This window comes from Pseudorasbora parva, chromosome 23 (genome assembly GCF_024679245.1).
Source record: "Pseudorasbora parva isolate DD20220531a chromosome 23, ASM2467924v1, whole genome shotgun sequence".
In the NCBI taxonomy this organism is placed as follows: domain Eukaryota; kingdom Metazoa; phylum Chordata; class Actinopteri; order Cypriniformes; family Gobionidae; genus Pseudorasbora; species Pseudorasbora parva.
Genome location: NC_090194.1, coordinates 33,208,672 through 33,234,589, shown reverse-complemented (window position 1 = coordinate 33,234,589; position 25,918 = coordinate 33,208,672). Strand labels below are relative to the sequence as shown.

The following is a 25,918-nucleotide window of genomic DNA, read 5'->3' as shown; positions in this document are numbered from 1 at the left end:
AAGGGCAAAATTAGCTATAGTTCAAAACCACTTTTTTAACCAGGCTGTAAAATATATATATATATATATTAGCTGTTAAGTTGGGCATTTTAACATGAGGAAGATACAGATTTGACTCCCTTTTGGAGCCTGTGTCTTGCGGCCAGTCGATAATGTAAAGTTTAAAGGTACAGTGTGTAGTATTTATGAGGATCTATTGGCAGAAATGCAATATGATATACATAACTATGTTTTCAGCTGTGTATAAACCCCTTACATAATGAGCCGTTATGCTTTTATTACCTTAGAATGAGCCATTTCTGTCTTCCACGGGTCCCCTTACAGTGAAGTCTTCATTTTGCACTGACATGTTTCTACAGTACCCCAAAACGGACAAACTGCTCTACAGAGCGCTAGTCGCTCTCTGCTCTCTCAGGCGACAACATTTTGTCCTGTGTCGGCCACCATACCTTCTCTATGCTTTTTGAAAGGGAGGGGTGAAGGGTTGCAATTCACAACCTCAACGCTAGATACCGCTAACATTTACAGAGTGCACCTTTAAGTCACTTCTGTGTTGGCTTCAAGCGGCAACCTCCCGCGATCTCTCTTGAAGCCAATACGGTAAGTATTGTAAGTAATGTAAACTGTAATTCCTAAACTGGCCACTAGGGACAGGCTCCAGAAGGGAGCAGAATCTCATTGAGCCCCATGTTAAAATTCTCAACTTTAAAGCAGAAAAAAACATGTTTACAGCCTGGTACAAATTGTGGTTTTGGCTTATAAGGCTAATTTTGATCTTCATGACAACTCTGAGGGGGGTGAATTTTTTTATAACTCATTCGTTTCCGTTATATTAAGCCTTAAGGTTCTGCATAATTAAGGGCGTGGTTACAAGTGGATAGCCATTTATCCGCCGTCTATAGTTATTGCGTCACCTCAGCTCCGCGCACATCCCGCCTTTTTGCCCATTTTCTGTTATCCGGGAGTGACACACGTTGACTCGCTCACAAGATGGCAACGCCCAGCTCATCTCTACTTTAAGCTTCAGAACGGCTTATCAGAATCCTATGGGTGACGTCACGGACACTACGTCCATATTTTTTTACAGTCTATGGTTGGCTTCAAGAGAGACAGCGTGAGTTTGCCACTTGATTGTTCTAAGTAATTTCGGTGGAAGCACTGCCGGCAACTGTCTGGTTACCGACATTCTGTAAAATATTTTCTTCAACAGAAGACAGGAACTCATGTAGGTTTGGAACAACTCAAGGTAAATAATGACAAAATTTACATTTTTGGGTGAACTGTCCCTTTAAATGTCAATGAAAGCCATAGGACTGTTCTGTGAGAGTACATTTTGGAGTAGTTCACCCATAAATTAAAAGTCACTGTACTTTCAAGTTGATATTCACTGAAAATCTTGTTCAAAGTTCAAAATCATTTATGCTTTTCCACATACAAATCTAGCAGGTTTGCAATACACACTTTTTTGTTTACATGTATCCAGAAGGGAATGTTCCTTTTTTGGCTGAATTTGCCTTTAACACTTGAACAGTTGTGATGAATACAAACTGTAATACAAACACATTTCAAGCTCACTTAATGAATGATCTGAGCAAACAGCCAAGAGAGTAACATAATACAGATGTCATCCAATCATAATGACTCGACGCTAAATTACACTGCCAAACACATTATTTCATATCCAGTTTTAATTGTGGAACATTTTTGTGCAACAGTTAAATAGATTCCGTGAGCTACAGGAAAAAAGAAATGAACTGTCAACAGCTAACCATGGAAAAGAGCATATTTCAAATTTCATGCATCAAAGTAAGCAGCACATCCTGTGTTGCGTTGGAAAATGTCAGAGGTCTACCTTTGATAATCATGTGTAAACAGTCAGTGCTGGTTTGGGTTTGTGTTCTTCGCATTAGATGATTTCAACAAGGCAATTCAGCTCTACTCTATCATTCTCTGCTCTTATATGGCACAGCCAGTGTTATCATGTAAATTAATGAACATGCCACAAACAGTGAAAGCAAATTATATACCTTTTCAAGTGTCATTTAAATCAAGAGTCATAAGACACATCGTGGAATGGAAACATATGCAAATGAGCTGCCCTGCAGGACTGTATTTTTGCCATTCATTTATCAGCAGCAAACGAATAAAAAAAAAAAATCTACATCATTCACCTGAATGAGTCGAGCATACAATTTTCCATATTTCTGTGCCATTAAAAAAGTAAATGTTTTTACAAATCTAGGCATTATTAAAAAATAATTTATAGTATGTTCACCATGTAATAAAACATATAAAATAGATCCTAGTAATAAAAGTAGAAATATTTACCATATCAGAGTCTGTACAGTGAAACGATCGTTCCATGTGATAATAATTCATATGGTCCAGGATTAAGAAAGTCACTGCATGTGATCATAATTCATGAGAGTTCACTGCAGCCGTTGGCTATATGTTGGCAGAGGAGCGCAGGATGTTGAATCGCTTTAAAGTCATGCGAATGAATCCGAGGTCACGGTTCACCTTTTCTAGGCGATTCTCCATGGACACCTGGGAGACGGATAACATCATAAAGTTCATAATGTTACACATTTGGGTTTGCACTGATGTCATTTTTTATTTTTAAAAAATATATAGAAATGATCAAATGAGAGCCTTTCATTTTTGTCAAGTGGTATTATCAACAATAGGCATTATCACAGTTATGTATATAAAGTCAACTCTTGTATATAAAGGCATCTCGCAACTCTGACTTTACATCTCGCAACTCTGACTTTACATCTCGCAACTCTGACTTTACATCTCGCAACTCTGACTTTACATCTCGCAACTCTGACTTTACATCTCGCAACCCTGACTTTACATCTCGCAACTCTGACTTTACATCTCGCAACTCTGACTTTGCAACTCTGACTATACATCTCGCAACTCTGACTTTACAACTCTCAACTCTGACTTTACATCTCGCAACTCTGACTTTACATCTCGCAACCCTGACTTTACATCTCGCAACTCTGACTTTGCAACTCTGACTATACATCTCGCAACTCTGACTTTACAACTCTCAACTCTGACTTTACATCTCGCAACTCTGACTTTACATCTCGCAACTCTGACTTTACAACTCTCAACTCTGACTTTACATCTCGCAACTCTGACTTTACAACTCTCAACTCTGACTTTACATCTCGCAACTCTGACTTTACATCTCGCAACTCTGACTTTACATCTCGCAACTCTGACTTTACATCTCGCAACCCTGACTTTACATCTCGCAACTCTGACTTTACATCTCGCAACTCTGACTTTACATCTCGCAACCCTGACTTTACATCTCGCAACTCTGACTTTACATCTCGCAACTCTGACTTTACAACTCTCAACTCTGACTTTACATCTCGCAACTCTGACTTTACATCTCGCAACTCTGACTTTACATCTCGCAACTCTGACTTTACATCTCGCAACTCTGACTTTACATCTCGCAACTCTGACTTTACATCTCGCAACCCTGACTTTACATCTCGCAACCCTGACTTTACATCTCGCAACCCTGACTTTACATCTCGCAACTCTGACTTTACATCTCGCAACTCTGACTTTACATCTCTCAACTCTGACTTTACAACTCTCAACTCTGACTTTACATCTCGCAACTCTGACTTTACATCTCGCAACCCTGACTTTACATCTCGCAACCCTGACAACTCTGACTTTACATCTCGCAACTCTGACTTTACATCTCGCAACTCTGACTTTACATCTCGCAACTCTGACTTTACATCTCAACTCTGACTTTACATCTCGCAACTCTGACTTTACATCTCAACTCTGACTTTACATCTCGCAACCCTGACTTTACATCTCGCAACCCTGACTTTACATCTCGCAACCCTGACTTTACATCTCGCAACTCTGACTTTACATCTCGCAACTCTGACTTTACATCTCAACTCTGACTTTACATCACGCAACTCTGACTTTACATCTCGCAACTCTGACTTTACATCTCGCAACTCTGACTTTACATCTCGTAACTTTGACTTTATAACTCGCAATTCCGTCCAAATAACTCGCAATTGCGAGTTTATATCATGCAATTTTGATGCAATTTGCAGGGGGAAAAAAACGGGAAAATAACTTTATTATTTTTTATTCTATGGCGGAAAAAAAAACTTCCATAGATTGTGATATATACCATGAAATAAAATAGCTCATATCATGATATAATATTTTCGGCCTATATCTGCATCTGAATGGAAAGCAATTGTGCTCCCACCTCATCTAACCTGGTCTGCAACGTGACGCGGCCCCCGGCTCCAGGAATCCAGCTCAATGCTGCCTCAATCTGTGGAAAATAAATAAATATTTGAGGAAACTGTCACAGCACTCAGCAAATTGCTGGATGGAAACAGCTGAGCTTAAACAACAGGGTTTTGAATTAGCACTCCTCAGCATGATTAGGAAAAGGGAAGCCTATGCTAAAAATAGACATGATTAACAAGCAGCACTATAAAGGCAGGTTATGTAATGTGCAGTGCCGAGGACAGAGCAAGAACATGTGCTGCCATTGATCTACAGTCGCTTTCATACCAGCATGGCTCATGAGGGAGTCACATGCTGTCCAAACACTCATGTGATGTTAGGACATGCAATCCAATAGCTGAGAGTTCATAGTTTCATAAAAATGACTTCAGCATATATATGGCCAGAAGGAAAATATTGAATAAACACAACTGAGCTGAAAATAAATTAGAAATTGCTAAAAAAATATATATATATTTTTTTACATGTTCTTCTTCACATATTGAAAAAATACTGTATATATATATATACTGTATACATTATAACCAATGACAGTATCTATATTTGGCAGTTTTTCCCCATAGTATCGGTCAAAATTGTGCCAGTAAAAAATGCTGAGTGGCTAGCAACTTTGGAAAACCACTAGCCACTGTCTGGTGAGCAAAAAGGTTAGTCAAGCCCTGATTGTTATACACACAGTATATTACATATATATAAGATTATATACAAGGTATAACAGTTCTCATAGATCTTTAAAGGTTTCATATTTGAAAAAAATATTATAGCAGAACTGTGCATTTAACTGTGCACCAATCAGAATCAAGTATTCTACAGAACAGTGTCACAACAGGAAATATCCCACAATCACCTGCTGCTTTTCCTGTGTGAGCTCATCAAAGAGGCGCTCTGCGTCATCCAGCGACTGAATGCGAGGCTGACAGGAGAGAGACTTTTCTTCACCGGCGTCTTGTGTCTGCAGCGAGCTGACAGCAGCTTCCTGTTCCTCCCAGCCCGGTCCAACTGCATGTTCCTCAGATTCACTGCTCTCTGCAGGCTCAGATGAGCCCAGGCTGGACTGAGGATTCACTGAGGAGGAAATTCACACAAGATTTACATTTCCTGAAGGAAATACCAGAGTTCACAGGGTAGCAAATGAGTAGTGTTAATGTATTAGGTAACATAATCATAAAATCCATTATACTGTATACACTTCTGGGCAAAAAAATAAAGTGTTTTTTTTAATAGTCTTAACTACTTTAAATCTCAAAACACTGGTCAGGAAATGATCAAGAATTCTTGAAATGATCAAGAATGCAAAAACATTGTAGATAAAGTAAAAAAGCCTTCCCCAACTTGCAGGCAGCTTTTACAGGAAGAGTAAGTTTTGTTCCACTCAATGTAAATGGCTTCAAACAGTTCATCCAAACATAATGAAACCTCTAAGTCCATGCTTTACTATGGTAGAGATGCATTTATTATTTTATTGTCATATTTTTGATGACTACGCTATGGTGCTATATCACCATGCAACTCGTGTTTCATTGCCATTCATCAGATTTTTCCATCCTTTTTTGAGAGAAAACAAAAAACAGATCCTAGAAAAAAATAAATTATATATATATATAATAGATGCAACAATACAGTTAGTTCACAGTTCTATACATACCTCGGTTTTTAACCACGGTTTTTCGGTTCGGTTCAGTTTTTTTGCTATTTTATTCTTAGGCGACAGGAACAGAAAAAGGTTAAGGAGAAAAGGTTTTATTGCAATACTATTTCTTTATTTTACTTTAAAGACTTAACTTAAAACTTTACTTTAAAAAAAAAACCTTGTACACATTCCCAGCGTATTGTATAATATAAAATAAAGATTTATAAAGATTTACAGTGGCAGCTCAGAGATGTACAGCATAAGGCTGCTGCTGTCAATTGAAGACCTGCTCACATCTCATATATAGACGCACACGATTTTACTTTCACTTTAGACATATCCGAACTGTGAATGCCGCACCGAACGGTTCAATATTATATTGAGTATTGTGGCATCCCTAATATATATATATATATATATATATATATATATATATATATATATATATATATATATATATATATATATATATATATAATATATATAATTTTTTTTCTTTCTAGGATTGTCACCATTTGATAGCTTAAAGCTGAAAAAGTAACAATACCTTCCAGTCTCTCTGAGGGCTTGAACTGTAACCTCTTCCTTGGACTTGGATGAGATGGTAAAGAGGAGCTGATGCCATTTCGATCAAAATCAAAATAAATTCTAAGAAAACAATGCATTTATGAGACACATGTATTGACCAGCACGGTTGGCAAGATCAGATAGGGGGACAGAAAATGTTACCTGCTCTGCAGATGTTCTTGGGATGGAAGAGGGTTACCAAACGCGGTGGAGAAGTTCTCACTTGGGCAGCGCTTAGGACTGGATTTGGCTGAGAGAGGCGTGATTAATGTGTCCCTCTTTGCTAGCATAAAAATAATCAGTGAAGTGAAGTTCAGTGAACAATCGGTGAAGTTGGAGTTTTATCAGTTAGTTTTGAAAATAGCATGATCATACATCCAAAGATTTGGGTCACTCACTAGGTGTGGTGATAGAAATCTGTGCCCTCTGTGCTCTCGGGGGCAGAGATGATGACCTGTGGCCCTCTGGAGAGAGACTCCTCTGGGCCCTCAGGACAGCTCCGCTCCGCCCCTCCACTGCGTCCCTCACAGAACTCTCCACAAAAGCCACCGTAGGCCTCCTCCTAGTCAGCCCTAAAACACATGACAAAATAAAAATGGGAAGTGTTGGGAATATTAAAAAGTACCTAAATAACTGTTAGTATTAGTAGCGCAGCAACTTTTACAATATTGTAGCTTTCCTTATAGATAATAGCTACTGTAATTGCTATATATAAAAACAATATAGATAGTCAAAATGTGGGCTCATAAAATACCCAATATATTTTGAATGTTTTTGATAGAAGTCTCTTATGTTCACCAATAGATTTATTTGATCAAAAAGACAGTAAACCAGTAATACTGTGAAATATTATTAAAATAACTGCTTTCTATTTGTATGTAATGTATTCCTTTGATCAGAGTTTTCAGCAGTCTCAGTGTCACATGATCCTTCAGAAATCTTCTAATATGATGATTTGATGCTCAAGAAGCATTTCTTATTATCAATGTTGAAATCAGTTATTCTGCATTTTTGTGGTAACTAAAAATACTTATCTTTTTTTTTATACATCTTTCTCTGATTACTGATGAATAGAAAGTTCAAAGGAACAACATTGTGTAATAGAATCTTCTGTAACATTAAAAATGTCACTTTTGATCTTTTGAATTAATGCACTTTTGAATTAATGCATCCTTGCTGAATAAAAGTTAATTTCCTTAAAAGAAATTCCAATGACCCCAAACATTTGAATGGCAGAGTAATTATTACAGTCAATAAATATAAAAAAATAGACAAATATTTATTTTGTTAAATACACATTTTCATTCCTATGATAAATAAATGTATCATTTTGTATTATTATTTAGTGTGAATTTGTGTGTTCAAATCTGATGCTGTCACCCAAATTGAAACTCCCATTGCCTTCTTGCAACAATAATAGACCGATTATTTATATAATTTTAGTTATCATTTAAATATATTACCTCCTTAAGATTAGTCATTGTAGTTAGTTATTGTTAATTATTTGTAGTGTAGCTAACTACCGTTTCAAAAAAAGTCAAGCAAAAAAAGCTACACAATTTACAATACATTCCCCAAAACTTTGCAGAAGGCACTAGGCCACCATTCAGACATGTCTATCCCAAAATTAAATGCAGTTTTATTAGGGAGCATTTCGAGACATACTAGACGGACTGCAGCCGTTCTTGGACAGAACACGTCCCTCAGTGGCTTTAGTGTCCTCCATCTGGATCAGGGCCTTCATCATGGGCGTCAGTGGAACATCCCTCTTCCTCTGCTCTTCACAGTGACCCGGAGTCTGTTCTCTCTCTGGTGGAGACAGCCGCCTGATAACACAGGTCAAAAATTACCTTCTCAAAGTGAACTTGCCACAGCACAGCATGATGAAGAAATTAATATTGTGTAGAACTATGAATAATGAAATACCCTCTAGCTGTTCGGTCAGAGTATGTCTGTTCAACCCTGAGACCAGCGCTGTTCCTCATGCCCACATCAAAATCTCGTTGCCTTTTACTTGGTGAAAGCAGAAGCTCAGGGTGGTGGAACAAACTGGAAAGATTAAATTAGTGAATTTCAGTAATTACTGTATAACTGTGATAACAAGTGCATCACAAAAACACTACAACACTGTTTTAGAGTGCTTTCACACTAGCTCTTTTGATCCTCACCCGGGTTCGACAGACATCACAGTTCAGTTTATATGGTTGATGCAAACACTGTTTTCAGAACCGTTTACTCGAGTCTCTAAAAGGATTGTCTGGAGTACGGTTCATGTGACAGGGTTTCTGCAGGCTTTATGAAGGTAAATTTAAGACTTTTAAAAACCCTTTTAAGACCAAGTAAAGAATATTTAAGGAATAATTTGAAGGAAAGAAAATATGTTCTCTTAATGTAAATGTCTAGGGAGAAACACAATCAGTTGTATTAGCAACGAATCGAACTCTGGTTCAGACCAAGCAATCGAACCAAGTGTTAAAGCACCCGTAGACCCCTGGAAAAAATGTTTTGTGAGTTTCGTACCCCGCTCCAGATGGTTGCGAGTTACCGTGAAGAGATTGACGTGTTTTGGCCAGATTCTCGTGCTGCAACTGTCGGACTTGAGTTTCTAGCTTAGAGATGGCCCTTCAAAACCAGAGAAATTCATAAGTTAGTATTTTTAAAGATCCTGAGTTACTACACAATATGAAATTTGACATCTTCACTTCATCCTTAATCAAATATTATTTTTTTAAAGATTTTGTAAGCATATTGCATAGCTGTGCTTGATTTGTCGATTGTTATTATGATAACGCAATGAAACAAAAAAAATTGTGCTGGCATTATTTTTGGCCAGGCTTTCATACAAAAAAATTATGAAAACAAAATAAGAGAGAACCAATTAAATATTAATAAAAGAAAAATATGTTTGTCTTTTTGCTGTGAGCTTATTGTTTTTAAATGCATTTGTTTTGCATAGTAAAATAAAAGTTTTTTTGTTTGTGTTTTGTTTTTCTTATTTCATTAACAAATACCCCCTCCCCATTAATAATTATAATAATTGTTATAATTAAATATATTACAAAAGAAATATATGACTTTTATTTTAACATTTCTATTATTCTAACATTTAAAAATTAACCAATGTAATGCAATTGTTTTAATTCTAAGATAGCTATTTATGATGATACTAAATGCATATTTTAAAATTAAATTTACCTTTTCAATTCACATATTTGTTCATTGGCATCAAAGAGCTTATTTTCAGTTGAGACCAGCTTGTCCTGTTAGGAAAGCAACAATTGATTAGTTTGTGCACTTTGTATTCATTTTGCTGATTTGTGTCGTGATGTCAGATAGCTTTTACCTTCGCTCCTTCATGCTCCCTTCTCAACGAATCATACTCATGGAGGAGCTGCAAAGAAAAGATAAGAAATGCACATCATTACATTGATCTTCCCTGTCTAACACAACAGCACAAACGGATTCAGCACGGCTCACATCCTGCAGCATCTTGTGTTCTTTCTTCATGCGGGCCTCTTTCTCATCCACCTCCTTACAGGCGTTCTGCATGGCCTCCTCCAACTGACGCAGTCGGTTCTTCTGTTTGGTCATGGTGGCGTCTTTCTCGCGGCTGCTGTGTTTGGTCTCTTCTAACCGCTGCTGCAGGGACTGGACTGTGGCGCTGGCTGCATCATATCGTTCTGGCCACTCCGCCTGGACCACAAACACAAGCATTAGGATATTTGTGAAATAATGGATCAATCTCAGGAGCTCAGTGAACTCAAGCATGGTACCATGATAGGTTGCCAACTGTGCAATAAGTCCATTCATGAAATTTCCTCACAACTAAATATTCCACACTCAACTGTTAGTGGTATTATAAGAAAGTGTAAGCAATTGTGTACAACAACAACTCAGCCACAAAGTGGTAGGCCACGTAAAATCACAGAGTGTGGTCAGCGCATGCTGAGGTGCACAGTGCGCAGAAGTTGACAACTTTCTGCAGAGTCAATAGCTACAGACCTCCGAACTTTGTTAGGCCTTTAGCTGATTAGCTCTAGAACAGTGTGTAGAGAGCTTCATGGTATGGGTTTCCATGGCTGAGCAGCTCATCCAAGCCTTACATCACCAAGAGCAATGTAAAGTATCAGATGCAGTGGAGTAAAGCAGCTGCCACTGGACTCTAGAGCAGTGGAGACGTGTCCTCTGGAGTGACCAATTACGCTTCTCTGTCTGGCATTTCGATGGATGAGTCTGGCTTTGGCTGTTGCCAGGAGAACAGTACTTTCCTGACTGCATTGTGACAAGTGTAAAGTTTTGTGGAGGAGGGATTATGGTGTGGGGTTGTTTGTCAGGGGTTGGGCTTTGCCCCATAGTTCCAGTAAAAAGAAATCTTAATGGTTCAGCATACCAAGACATTTTGGACAATTTCATGCTCCCAACTTTGTGGGAACAGTTTGGGGATTGCCCCTTCCTGCTCCAACATAACTGTGCACCAGTGCACAAAGCAAGGTCCATAAAGACATGGATGAGCAAGTTTGGTGTGGAGGAACGTGTCGGGCCTGCTCAACCCGATAGAACACCTCTGGGATGAATTAGAGCGGAGACTGTGAGCCAGGCCTTCTCGTCCAACATCAGTGCCTGACCTCACAAATGAGCTTCTAGAAGAATGGTCAAAAATTCCCATAAACACACTCCTAAACCTTGTGGAAAGCCTTCCCAGAAGAATTGAAGCTATTATAGCTACAAAGGGTGGGCCAACTCCATATTAAACACTACGGATTAATAATGGGATGTCATTAAAGTTCATGTGCATGTAAAGGCAGACGTCCCAAAACTTTTGGCAATATAGTGCATGAATCAGGTGTAACACTCCTAAGTTTAAATAGTGGATCAAAATATTGACTTTCTCAAGCCAACATAGTAAATGTTCTACATATATTGGGGAAGAAGCTGATGAAATGTCGATAAATTTCACCAAAAATCCTGTTTTCCATGATATGACCCTTTTAAAGTGATAGCATATCCATTATATAATTTTGCTGACTACAAGCACAATTGCAATGTCAAAATTGACGTCTCTCAAACACAAGCCACTGATGTATTTCCTGTTATAGATGGAGACTCATACCAGCTGTCTCTCCAAGAGGTGGTTTTTGATCTCCAGCTCTCGGATGCGTGTGCTCGCCTCCGTTAACGCTCGTTCCAGGTGCTGACATCTGCCAAACGATGATCAAAGACACAATCAGTCAGAGTTCATCGGACTCCGCCAATGACAGTGTTTATCGTGCGTTAAACACCAGACACCAGATGTCACCAGACTCACCGCGCAGATACAAAACAGGCCGAAGAAAGACCCAAATATATCAATATAACACATTAGATCTACTAGTTTTTCATTATTAGCTTAATTCATTTCAGTATGCAGTCTGAAACAATGTAGCAGACACTTAATGTTCAAATATAAGAAATGCACTGGAGTTCGTCAATGTACATGGACATCAAAACATTTTAATGTACCGTAAAAACAGTACATTAACAACAGTTTGAATTGATATTAGCAGCTGACAAAATCAAGACAGATATTGATAACATGATAAAATGCTAATATTGGTGGATGCCAATCTGGAATGTAGTACGCAATCATACAAAATAGCAGTGTCTTGTTTCTCACCTCTCAAGCAGGATCTGGTTGCTTTTCTCCATGTCAAGAGGCAAATTCACCAGATCCAGCTTTTCCTTCAGGGCACGGATCTCTGCTTCATAGTACGCTCTGAGATCGGCTATGTGGCGGGAATGTTTCTCTCTCAGCTTCTGTCTCAACCTAGCAAGACCAACCAGAGGAGTTAATGTGGATACACCAAATAGCATTGGATGGGTTCAATAAAGCACTTAATAAAGATTATCCTTAATGTTTTTGAAAGAAGTCTCTTATGCTCACCAAGGCTATTTAATAATGAATGAATTAAAAACAGTAATATTGTGAAATATTATTACAATTTACTGACAAATTAACAGTCTCTGTTAACTATAGACCCGGTACAGTAACACACATCTAGCCAAAATAACCTTGAATTTGGTTACATGTCGTTTTTCCCAAAATAACAAGATGCATGATATTCCATCATGTAAGCAAAGTCAACAGTAATTACAAGGTGTTTAGTTAAATTTCTTTTATTCATGTTCTAGATGACTAGTCTATTATGGACAGCCCAAATTTTGCCTCGTTTTAGCCTAGACGTCAGGGCTGTGTTTGGACGGCTATTAGATGTCCTTCAAATGCAAAATTGCTTACCGGGAAAAAGCATCATGAAATCAAATCTGACCCAAATCATTAATGCACAGAAATCTCCTGCTCTAATCCAGCAGCCATATCACCCGTTAACCCAAGACTGGTTTCCCACTGAAGCTAAGCAGGGCTGAGCCTGGTCAGTATCTGGATGGGAGACCAACTGGGAAAACCAGATTGCTGCTTTTAGAGGTGTTAGTGAGGCCAGCAGGAGGTGTTCACGCTTTGGTCACCCCAGTATAGTGATGGGGACACTATACTGTCAATAAGCACCGTCCTTCAGATGAGACGTTAAACCGAGGTCCTGACTCTCTACGGTCATAAAAAAATCCCAGGATGTCCTTCGTAAAAAGTGCAGGGGTCTACCCCCGGCATTCCTGGCCAAATTTGCCCAAATGGCCTCTGTCCATCATGGCCTCCTTATAATCGCCGTATACTGATTGGCTTCATCACTGTCTCCTCTCCACCAATCAGCTGGTGTGTGCTGGGCATTGTGGCGCAATATGGCTGCCGTCACATCATCCAGGTGGTGGTCGAGGAGAGGAGATTCCGCCCTTCTATATGTAAAGCGGTTTGAGCACCCAGAAAAGTGTGCTATATGAATGTAACAAAGTATTATTATTATTATTATTAATTAATAATCAGTTTTGTACATGACGCTTAAACACTTTTGTAAGTCACTCTGAATAAATGCCTTCTAAATGAAATTATAAAGAGCATGAGTAGTGAATGTTATTTAAAAAAAATAAAAAATAACTTTTCCAAACATCCACATCTTTCTGCTGATGCAACCAAGGCCATAATAATAATGACCAATAGTGTTTGATTGTTATGCAGGTTGTGACAAAGCTATTCAAAATAGTTTAATGATATTAATTAGGGGTGTGACGAGATCTCGTGCCAAGAGATCTCGCGAGACTAAACTGTGACGAGATTTCTCGTTGAGGTAAAAAGCGGTCTCGTCATATTCTCATGACCTGGTCATGAAGGAGTGTGAAGGTGAAGTTTATATTATGGCTCCACTCTAGTTTTGATTTTTATAGAAATAAACACAATTTCATTCAGGTAGATAATCATAACAGTCGCTTGAACTCGCTTCAATTCCATCAGCTCATCTAGAATGAGTTTTTCGAGTCTTGCGCAGCAGTGATCACACGAGCTGTGTTGCGTGTTAGTGAAGCGCTCGCAATTCAGCATGTGTTACGAGTGTGTGTGTGTGTGTGTGTGTGTGTGTTACATGTTATTGGACAAGACCGTGGTGGAGGATTCGTTGCACAACAAAACCACCAGACTTATATTTTAAACTGCGCACCATCGCTCCCTAATCACAGAGTATACGCACGATCACGAAATTGAAAGATATCAGGAACGCACATCCAAACGCCATCTCAATAAGTTACTGCAGTTTGAAAGGGGCTTCCTGAGACATGGGAATTTCTCCCAATATTAAAGCTAGTTGTAACCATCTCTTAGCTCTGTATCTGTGTATGCTTGAAGAAAAAATTGGTCTCTATTTGCACTGTAAATGAGTAGGCCTACTTTGATTATGGTTATTGTTTGCACTTAATATCTATGACCAATTTGTAGGAAGGAGTTTAGTTAAGAGGTCAAAAGGAGGTCATGTGCAGTTCTTAGGTCTGAAGAGACAATCAAAGAATACAGTACTGTTGTCTTTTACCGTATATGATAATTAATATTAAGAAAGTAGAAATTAAATGACATTCATTACAAGATGATTAGTTAAAACGTCTAAAATGCACCTGCAAACTATTTTTAATTTCATGCATTTCAAATGTCATGCATTTCATCATTGTGGATTTCTTAAAAATACTCTCGTCACTCTCGTAAAATGTCTCGTCACACCCCTAATATGAATGCATTGTTAAGACATTTTATGCTGACTTTTAGGACTCTTACAGTGAGAGGACAACCGGGTCCTCCAGCGAGGTCTTCCGCTCCAGTTTCCCATTGTCTGCCCCTGGGCTGCTTCTGTTCAGCTTGTACGTCTCTTGAGCAGACGGTCCTCTGGGCTGTACGGTGACCGTGGCAGTGTGGCTGCCCTCATCTTCACTGTTGGCCTGGTTTGCTCTCAGCGCAGACGGGGAGGGAGACGTGCGGTCTGGCGCCTGCTGTGCAGACAGACTGCTGGCGTTGGAGATGCAGTCTGTGTCGCTGTGGCTGCGCAGGGCCATTGAGTCGGGACTGACGGGTGCGTCGCTGCTGCTAGGACAGGCCCGGACCTGCGCAGACGGACTGCTAAAGTGGGACGGCGACGTAAAGCCTGACGTGCGATCTGAGTGCTTCACATGCACCGTGGAGTCCAGAGTCAACACCTGGGTGAGGGAGCAACAGGTGAAGGATGAAACTAGACAATTTGCTCCTTAATTAATAACTGTCTTAATTGGCTCTGCCCTGACCTGAGGAGACAAGGTGGAGGAGTTGATTAAGGAGTCCCACTCGTGGCCTTTGGGATCTGCTCTTTTGCTCTGGTAGATCTCCCGCAGAGACAGACGGTTCTCATCTGGATTCTGTGTATAACAGAATAACTGCATTTAAAGAGTCTGTGGAGCGAAGCTCACACTGTCCAGTGGTAAAGGCTTATCCTGTTTACACCAACTGTATTATATTTGATCAAAACTTTGCATAAAAACCTGTTTTAAAGAATCTTCCACATGCCTTTTGTCGTATGTTTGATAGTTTATACTTGTAAAAACATTAAAAACTTTACTGATTTATATCAAGTAAACATATGAATAACTTTTATATTGTTTGTAATATTCCGAGATGAACACTTATCTGTTTATCATCCATACATGATTTTGTATAAAAATCATGTTAAAATGTGAGTATCAAATATGATCACAAAACTAAGCATTTAAATATTATGTTACTAAGAAGTATTATTGGGAGATATAAAGCGACAACTTGTATTTATAGGCATTTTATGTCAGTAGTCTGTTATACTGTTATAATCTCATTGATTTGCATTACAAGCATTGATTTACATTATCAGAATTTCATCTTTTTGGCCATATAAATGTCAGCAGCTGCACCAAATTGCATATCAGGGGTGGGAATCTATTGAGAATGAGGACATATGTCATGGTAGCTTGCTGTCACGTGAAAAATTGGGCGGTGTTTGGGCCCGTCCACCATTTGGGATCCGACGCTATCGGTTGCCAGGGGCAACACTGTAAGAGGTGATACAGAGATCGGAGCAGGAAAGACGGCTCGAGGAATTATCACGTCGTTTAAACTGAGAAATCTTAAAATGGAAAATAAAAAGAAATTGAGGTTCACTACAGGGAGAAATTGCTAGCAGCGCCAGGCAGAGGTATTTAGAGGAGCTGAATGATATCAAAAACGTCAATCCATACGAGCTGCCTGCAGCAGAATGGAACAGAGACCTAACGTTAGACGCTTTAACTTTAATTACCGCTTTAACTACCTTGCACGTTCCTGAAATGTTTCTATATATTTTTTGTGCATTCTGAATAATAAATAAATATATCTCCCCACTATACTGCAACAGTCTGCTCGTCCTCTCATTAACAGTGTTTTTCTCATACTGACCATATTTTATACTGGAGCATAAAATACAAGGAACGCTTGTGTGCGCTGGTGCTTTTAGTCCAGCCTTAAGTAGACTAAATGCTCAGTACTTACATGTAACGTTAGAGGAAAATGACAGTCAACTAGCTATATGCCTAAGTTACTTTGAATATTAATCATTTTGGCATTAACATGTAAATTACATAGAATAAAATTATTGACAATGAAAAATGACAGAATAGTTATCAAAATGTTTAATACAAATAAATAAAGGATCGTGTTCATCAGATGTGAACACAGTCCAGCATCGCGGCACTAGTAAGACGATGACTGACACCCTGTGGTGAAATAATGGCGTATGTTTACCAGCAGCTGCTTTCTCAGATCGGCTGGGGTGGATTAAAACTTCATGTTCCATTGAGTTTGGAAAATTATGTACATGGTAATCATCAGAATATCTCTTCTCCAGTCTCTGTCTGAATCCAATACCTGGCGGACCATCCTCCCAAAATGGCGGAAGGGGTTGGGGCGTTGTGTCGGGACGACATCTCATTCTCAGTTCTTATTAATTAATAAGTTAACCATTAATGAATTTAAATTAATTTAATAACAATTTACCTGCATTAGGACGAAGGAAGCACTTTCAAAGTTGTCAGGCAGAGGGCGGTATAACTCACTCTCATCCAGCTTCCAGTAAGATAGGCCTGAAAAATAAAACAGAATTAGAATATGTGAACAGCAATTTTACAATAATCAGAAATGACTTCAGTCTTAAGCACTAATTCAAAACCTTGTAACATTACACATTACAATCCCCACTAAATCCTCTGATCACAATCGCATGCCTCCTGTGTACTGTTAGACAGACAGCGGAGCTTGATTCTCAGTGAAATGTGTTACCTGAGGCTTCAGACACCAGACTGTCACTTCTCTTTAGAGGCAATGGGTTCATGGAGGCTGCACTGCATCCACGCTGGGGGAAAAATATGTTTATTATATTCAGAAAGCAATTTGTAAATGCACACAGAGGGCTCTATGAACCTTCAAAGTAATTAGGAGAACATTGAGGCTTCGTCTTATCTCTGAACCAGCAAATGATGCACAATTTATTTATAAAAAAATATATATAAATCAAAGATGCGTTAAAGAAATTGACCAATTAAAAATATTTTCTGCCTTTAAATTTAGAACATGAAATCAGACATTAAAATATTACATACAGAAGAAAAGATGGAAAGATATTTAGAGAAGAGATTACTTGTTAAATTAGTTACAAAATAAGCTTCCTAATTGCCGACACCAATATGTTCACAGATATCTCACACATCCCTGCTGCTCATGGTTATTTCAAATAAATAAACAATCATTTAATATTAATGTTTGCTTACATCAGGTAAATGATCTGTGTGCTCCTTAGGAGATCCTGCTCCTGCTGTGCTCCTTGTTCGCTCGTCCACATGTGACGTCCGGTTTTGTGCCGTTCTGCTCTTTCTCGGTCTGTGCTTTTGCCGTTGGGCCCAGGAGGTCAGAGGTTGACTACACAACATATAAAAACACAAAACAACTATATCTATTAATGTTATAAAAACTATTTAATAGGGTTTTTACAACCAGTGTTGTTTTAAAACATACTGCTAAATGATTAAATGTACAGGTTTTATTAATATTCTGAGTCAGCTTTTATTTTTATATTTAGCTTTTATTTTTAAATGTATCTTTCTTTTAAGTAATTTAAAAGTTTTTTAGTTCGTTTTTTTTATATATTTCTAAATAGTTTTATTTATTATTTAGTTTTAAATTAATTTCAGTTAGTAATTGAAGTACTTCAAACTTATTTCATTAAGTTGACAAGGCAGCATTTCTAATTTAAGTTTTTTATCATTACTTCATGCTTTAGTTTATTTCAGTTTTAAATAGTTTTTAATAGTTTAGTTTTAGCTAATGATAACAACACTGACTACAACAATAAAGGCTCTGTTTATTACGTATTTGAACATTATAGTCAAAAGTTTAAACACATTTGACTGAATTTATTTACACATTTATTTAAAATGTAACTATGGAGAGAAGCATTTTGATAACTATATGCATTATATTACATATCCGTTATATTTTGGCCTAACCTGTTGTCTTCAAACAATGTATGTTTAAATAAAACATGACAAAAAGTCATGACAACAAGTTATTACAGAACACCAATTAAATGTTTATATATAAAAAATCGTATGTGCAATAAGCCTTATGTGCAATGTAAATGTTTATAAACAAAGAGGGTTGATTATAAAGTTGATTCATGAATTAATTCCCATTAGGGATGTAACGATACATCATATATCGAGATATCACAATATCGAAATGTGACGATAAGTATTGTTGATGTAAACAATATGATTCGAAATATAGAGTTAGTTTTATCCTAGGCTCGGACAGCTAAAGGCGGGCGTACACGGTGCGATTTTTGCTGCCGTACGAACTCGCAGACAAATTTTTTTTCTCGGAAGAAATCGCGTGGACATCGTGGATGCTCTTGTGGTTGCGGCTCGCACCGTGTGAGAGGAAATACGAGACGAGCCGAGCACGTTAAGAGCACCTCTCGACCTTACGATAATTTTTAAACATGTTTAAAAAGTTTGGGGAGTCGGCCCGATTTTTACCAGCATATGACTGTCCCCTATTGCCAAATCATGCACAAGCTCGTCACATAGGCTCAATCTATGAGTAGTATTAGCTCAGTGGCTGCAAACATACTGCGTTCACACACACACACACACACACACACACACACACACACACTTTCCCTCTCTCACGTGCACTTTTCTCTCTCCCTCTGGTTGTTTCGGTTATAAGGAATGGCTACTAGGGCCTACTGTTTTCTGCTTTTCAACAAATCATTTGCACACATTTTTTTCCGGAGCAACATTGAAAGCTCCGGTGTCTGTGTTACACGAAAACTCGTGTGATCTTGGCCAGCTCGCAGTGCAAACAGTCGTGCCGTGTACCAGCTGATTTGATGCGATGATCAAATTAAATGACTCTGCAATATCTCACGACCTTCCGAGTGTCCGAATTCGCACAGTGTTCGCCCGCCTTAACTGTATTTATAAGGTATAATTCACTCAAAAATGTAAATTCTGTCATCATGTACTCACACATGTCGTTTCAAACCTATAAGATTTCCATTCAACGTCACAATAGATATTTAAAAGATATTTTTCAAGAAACCAGAAGTACCTCTCAAAGTAAAAAATGTAGTTTAGAGTTTCAGTAAAATTACTACAATAAACTACTAAATATAATGTATAGCAATGCAATGCAATATTGTTATTATATTAACTATAATAACAATAATATTATTTAACTAATAATAATAAAAAAATCTTTTTTTTTGGTCCTTTAAATACCGTGATAAATATTGTATAATATGTTTAGTATAGAAATATTATCGAATTGTGACACAAGTGTCTCGTTACACACTTAACTCTAATTCATTCATTTGTGTCATTTCAGTTTTGATGACTCCAATCATACTTGACTAACTGCAGTTTTACCTTACTACTCTCCGTTTATCAGTCAGGGTATCAGGTGTGATCATCGCAGGCATCTGGAGTTTGTCATTGGCTGTGATGGTTCTGCTCAGCGGGTTCTGGCCCAGTGGGCTTGTTTCAGGTACAGGGGACGGTGTAAGACTGCCATCCTGCTGGTTCGGGGACCACATCGCCTCATCTCGACCCTCTATGGAACTGGGCCGCCCTGTTTCTAATCCATGCTCCCAGGTGGAAAGAGTCCCATATCCGCTGCTCAGCACGGTAACCATCCCCTCCTCCGAGCTCTCCTGAGGGTGAACGGTGAGCTGGGGATGTGACAGAGGTCCCGCAGCCGACGACACGAATGTGTTCTCAGCCGCCGGGTCCTCTAGAGGCTTGTGGATCTTACCGGGCTCCAGAGAGTGTGTTTGTGGGCTGACTAGGCGGTTCTGTAACTGCACCAATGCCTTAATTTCATCCTGTATGAGCTGGAAGAAAACATGCAAGAACTGTCTCGATGACAGAATTTTTGTTGGTGAAGTATCACTTTAACATCAAGTTTGTGTAACTAGAAGCATGTGCATTCACAGAAATGTGTTTCAAGCCTTAGGGTGCTTTCACACCTGAGTGTTTGTTTTGGGGCCTGGTGTGTTTTCTCCCTTGGTTAATTCAAGCATATTTAAAAACTGCAATCGCGCTCGGATCCGAACCAAAACAATTGCTCCGAGACTGCCTGAACGAGGTGGTCTCGGGCCCGACTGCAAACAAACTCTGAAACGGTTCACTTGAGGTGTGAAAGCAATCTGACCCAATGGCCCAACGAACCAGATGGTAATATAATTCATGACAGGAAATATGCTTTATAAAAAAGCAGTAAAGTGTCTGATTCTGTGAGTCAGCACATCACAGTTGAAACCCAAAAGAGTTCACCTTAAAATGGTGTGTAATTGTGTTATATAAATGTAGTATATAACTTAACAGCGAGAATGGTGGTGTCAAAAAGCTCATGAAGCGAATGATTGTCAATCATCTTGATGGATGGTGCAGAGGAAACTCTTACCAATAAGAGGACAGGTTTTGTTTGCATGTGACTTGCATAAACACATTTTGGTATGCTTTAAAATGTTGCCTTGTGAAAGCAAACCGAACCAAGAAGAAAATACAACATTGTAACAAATGAAGTCCCTGTTTGGGAACCAAACAAACAATATATAGGTGTGCAAACGTCCTTAGACTAGCATAACCAGATTAAACACACTGAAGCACCTTGTCGGCATCAGATACAAAGCACAACACATATGAACATAATAATTTGGTAACAGTCCAGTCAGATCCTTTGAGAAACATACCTGTATTTGGCACTGGTATTGCTCCTGCTGAGCAAGGATTTGCTCTTGATATTGCTTTTCCACCAGCTGAAAGAGATGAAGCCACCGGCCCTGATTGAGAAAGAAAACACATTGTCACCATGTTGTCTGCTTTTTAATAAGAGGGTAAACACCGAATCTGTGGATGCAAATGAAGAAAATGATAAGACACACAAATTGGTGTGTTTTAGTTAGATGAGCAATAGAGCTTTTAGCGTCAAATTTCTACTGACAAATCTCACGAAGATCCCAACAGAAATCTTGATTTCCATGTGACCATTCTCAGCATATAACATTTTAAAGTGGCAATGAAACATCTTTTCTATTGTATATTGACATACAGCCGAGTGTAATAAGATTATCCAAAAAGAATCGTTAGTCAGCTAGAAAGAAAATATAACTCATTTTGTAGGAGCATTTTGATAAATATTCGCCCTATATAGCATATTCATTATATTCTTATTTAACCTGTTGTGTTCATTATTTATTGCATGTATGAATAAATCTGTCATTAAAGGTGGGGTAAGCGTTATTTCAAAACTGCTTTAGAAATGTGACTCAGGCCAAGTACCATAACAAACTGATAGCCATTCAGCAGTAAGGGGCGTGGCTAATAATGATGGGGAGAAGAGAGCGCTCAGTGCACGTCATTATTCAAGACACACAACACACAGGATGGACATTAGCCGAGCGATGAGAGAAAGAGAGATGGAAAATAGAAAACAAGTGGAAAATGTCTATGGAACAAAAAAAGGCTTACGATCAGGCAAGAAGTTTCAGCTTTCCAGAACTGAAGAGAACTCAAGGAGCGGGAAGGCCTGCAATCGCACGCCGAGGTTGCTTTATTTCTTCTCGATAGGCGAGTAACATTGGTTTTGTTTTGTTTCCCAGATCTAATATATGCTATTTTTTGCTTCAATATGCTCGTGTGTCATGTTCGCTTGTTTGTCCATTTGTAATCATATCGTTCACTTCAGCGATGATAAAGATTCATTTCCACATCCATTTCATTTCCATCTGTTGCAAGCATCAGTGTGGCCGAAAAGTAATAGACAATAAGACAATAAACTCCTAATTTATGTTTTTTCCTTTGGTTATTAAATTAATAATAATAATAATAATAATAATAATAATAATAATAATAATAATAATAATAATAATAATAATAATAATAATATATTTTATTTGTAAAGCCCTTTTCATAGTTAAAAACAATCCCAAAGTGCTAAATTAAAATTAAAGTAGAAACTTGCATTTATTATTAAAAATATTACATAAAGATTGCCTTATATGCAATGTAAATGTTTATATACAATATGGGTTGATTATTAAATAAAGTTGATTAATTACCTGATTAGTTAAGTTTCAGTTTTAGGCTCAATGAAATCTTTAATTTCGGTTTCAGTTTTAAATTTAGGGGAAACTATTAAAGGATTAGTTGATTTTAAAATGAAAATTACCCCATGATTTACTCCCCCTCAAGCCATCCTAGGTGTATATGACTTTCTTCTTTCTGATGAACATAATCAGAGTTATATTAATAAATATCCTGATGTTTTTAAGCTTTATAATGGGAGTGAATAGACCATGAGTGAAGTTTTTTTGAAGATCAGAAACCATCTGAGTGCATCCATCCATTATAAATGTACTCCACACTGCTCCAAGGGAGTTAATAAAGGCCTTTTGAAGTGAATCGATCGAGTTTTGTAAAAAAAAATATATATATATATATATAAACATTTTAAAACTTTATAAAGTAAAATATCTAGATCCCGCCAGACAGCCATCTGTATTCAACTTATGAAGAAAGTGTAACGTCTCTCGCAGTACAAACGCATACGCTATGTCTCATGTCATACAGTTACAGCCAGTTATGCTTTTTTGATTACAAGTTAAATACAGAAGGCATCAGGTATATTTTACATTATAACTTGTTAAATATGGATTTTTCTTACAAAACTGGATTGATTTGCTTCAGAAGGCCTTTATTAAAGAGCCATGTGGAGTACATTTATGATGGATGGATGCGCTATTTCTTTTCTTTTTTAGCCCCATTCCTTCCCATTATAAGCTTGAAAGCATAAGGATATTTATTAATATAACTCTGATTATGTTCATCAGAAAGAAGAAAGTCATATACACCTAGGATGGCTTGAGGGGGAGTAAATCGTGGGGTAATTTTCATTTTAAATTCAACTAATCCTTTAAGAGCTATGATAAGCATTTAGAAAATAAAGGCTTCAAGATACGTCTAAATGATCTAATTTGGGATGTAAAGGATCAGCTGCACTGTGGGATGTTCCCCACAACTCGGAGCATAGCTGCAGATGTTGACTCCTAGGGGAGACCCTAGACGATGGCCCAGAAACCTGGGCCATGACGGCTGCTTCACAACGCCACATGAGGGAATGAATGGACAGTGTGGTCTCGGGCATCTGCGCACCTCACAGTTCTTCCAAATCTCAGGGTCGGTCTCCCCACTGCTCTGGATCTCCTGGACCAGGGCTCGGAGGGTCTCAAGGGAGCTTGGGTTGATAAAGGGCAAACTTCTCCCTGAGCTGAACTCCTCCTCAGTACGAAGACACAGATTCCTAAAGCATGTGATATGAGTAGAAAGACACCCAGAGGGATTTAAAACAGCTTATCAATGACAGCATCTTTGTAAAACCAAAAACAGTACACATCACATGAAAAAAACAAACCTTATTTTGTTGGAAATGCTGCATGCTGGTGTGGTTGAGGGTCGGTTCGCCCCTTCTGTCGCCTGAAGGAAGCCCTCGGGGTGGGACGCAGAGTGCTCTTCTTCGGGGAGACCCGATACAGTGTCCTCAGAGGAGACGATGGACGCCTCGCTCTCTTTCCCACCATTGGCACTGATTTGATCGTGGCTCAAGGCCACAGAGCTGGACACGTCCTCAGAGATGCTGTCATCTGTGGACATGCTTAAACAGCCGTGTACAGTGACTGTATGCGAGCGCTGTGTAAAAAAAGAATAAGAAAAAAGGAGAATATTATACATTTCATAAGAGTAAGTATGTAGATGACACTTAAACAAAAAACTTAGGTTTAAACCTTTAACCTTACAATTACCAGCCCAGATATTTAACTAGATAGCCACCCTACCCTTGAAAATAAAGTCAATTTTTACTTTCAGAATTATTTAACTATGCATTTTATCAGATCACATTAATTGAGATTTTTTTTAATTATTTATCTGCCACTGATTAAAAGTAGTTAAACACATTGTTTACAAATAATGGCCCATTACATGACGTAAAATATGTATTTTTATATGAATAAAAGTTCTCATCCATGTTATTCCTTGGAGAAAAAAGTACACTAGCTTTCTTTTTTTTAAAGAAATATATATAAATAATAAATAATATACTTTGAAAGAATAAGTGGGGACACTTCGTTGCATGTTACCTGGAATTAAATGAAAACGTTTACATTTATATTTCCTTTCGAGTGCTTTTTTGGCATACTTAAGTAGGACTTCAGTACATCTTTATGTGTAATTATTTCATAACTGCCTCTACGTTCTTACCAAATGTACTGACATGTACTAAAAATGTATGTGATTTCTATTGATTTAAATGTGTTGTGTATTTAAATATTACACATTTGTGATGAGGACGCTGCAATTTGGTACATTTAAAACATGCCGTCTTAAAATGTACTTTAATGTGAAATGTTTAATTTGACATCATTACAAAGTGCAGTTTTTAAAAGTGTACTCAATCATCTTTAAATACCCTTAAGTGGCCTTTTAGTTTAGCAATATTTTATATCTGTGACTGTGAGTATAGTTTTTGTTTTTAAATATACTTATAAGATTTGAAGTACAATGCAAATGCACAATCAATGGGATCAAGCACACTTATTTTTCACAAGGGATTTGTTTACAATTCATATTCATCCTAATACAATATGCAAAATCCTTAAATACAAGCAGCAGATCAGATCTACAGAATCAAGATGTTAAGCTACATCACAACGATGTTCCACAACTATCGTGAACTTAGGAAATAACATACAATTCATGATATTATTTTCAAAGGTTAAGGCATAAACAAGAAGGCAGCTGTCAGACTGTCAGGCAGTCATGGCCACATCTGGAAAATGCGTTATTTATATGCAGTCTGACACAAAACAACAGACATATTCTCACCCCAAATGTCATTCATTGGTAATAATAACTTGGATGGAGACCAACAGCAAGTTAAATGAAACCATTAAAGCCAGAAGCACATACACATTATGCAATAATCAGATGAAGAAGCAACACCAAGCAAATCTGGCAACTTACAAGCCCAGCTGGTGGAGTTTTATCGCATATCTATTTTAAAAGAAGTGAAGCGGGGTCATAGATGTGGACATGCCAGCTAAACACAGACTCATATATCTCGCTATGGCGCTTCCTGTTCCCTCGCGCAGCCGCCAAACACACAGCACGCGCATCACCTCTGCAGCCGCATCCCGCGAGCCACCGAGCACACGCGCCGACACGCTTACCGTGATAATAACTCGCGAGTAACGCGGCACTTACTTGTTACTTTTTATCATCACTTGTTCTCCCATTTTGACATTTCCTCGTGTGCCGCGCGCGCTCTCTTTCTTTCTCTTCATCTGTCACTGACTGACTGCTACTCGCTCAACAACCTTCCTAACGTTCTCAGCACCCAAC

At 38.2% G+C, this 25,918-nt stretch overlaps 1 protein-coding gene across 2 annotated transcripts; it reads right to left on the bottom strand.

The window, feature by feature from the left end:
* Window positions 1–1,559: 1,559 nt before the first annotated feature.
* Window positions 1,560–25,918, bottom strand: LOC137062606 (M-phase phosphoprotein 9). Of its 2 annotated transcripts, none has more exons than XM_067433505.1 (24): window positions 25,781–25,918; window positions 23,934–24,208; window positions 23,675–23,822; window positions 21,214–21,303; window positions 19,889–20,352; window positions 17,729–17,876; window positions 17,241–17,313; window positions 16,959–17,044; window positions 15,206–15,316; window positions 14,706–15,121; window positions 12,174–12,323; window positions 11,631–11,718; window positions 9,998–10,213; window positions 9,864–9,911; window positions 9,716–9,780; window positions 9,041–9,142; window positions 8,447–8,569; window positions 8,186–8,346; window positions 6,919–7,092; window positions 6,683–6,803; window positions 6,501–6,601; window positions 5,171–5,388; window positions 4,277–4,345; window positions 1,560–2,547 (listed from the first exon to the last, which is right to left on the bottom strand). In XM_067433505.1, exons 2-24 carry the CDS (start codon window positions 24,170–24,172, stop codon window positions 2,446–2,448), a joined length of 3,513 nt encoding a protein of 1,170 aa, XP_067289606.1. In that variant the 5' UTR covers window positions 24,173–24,208; window positions 25,781–25,918; the 3' UTR covers window positions 1,560–2,445. The 2 variants fall into 2 exon arrangements, with proteins under 2 accessions (XP_067289606.1, XP_067289607.1); XM_067433506.1 differs by having other exon boundaries at window positions 4,287–4,345.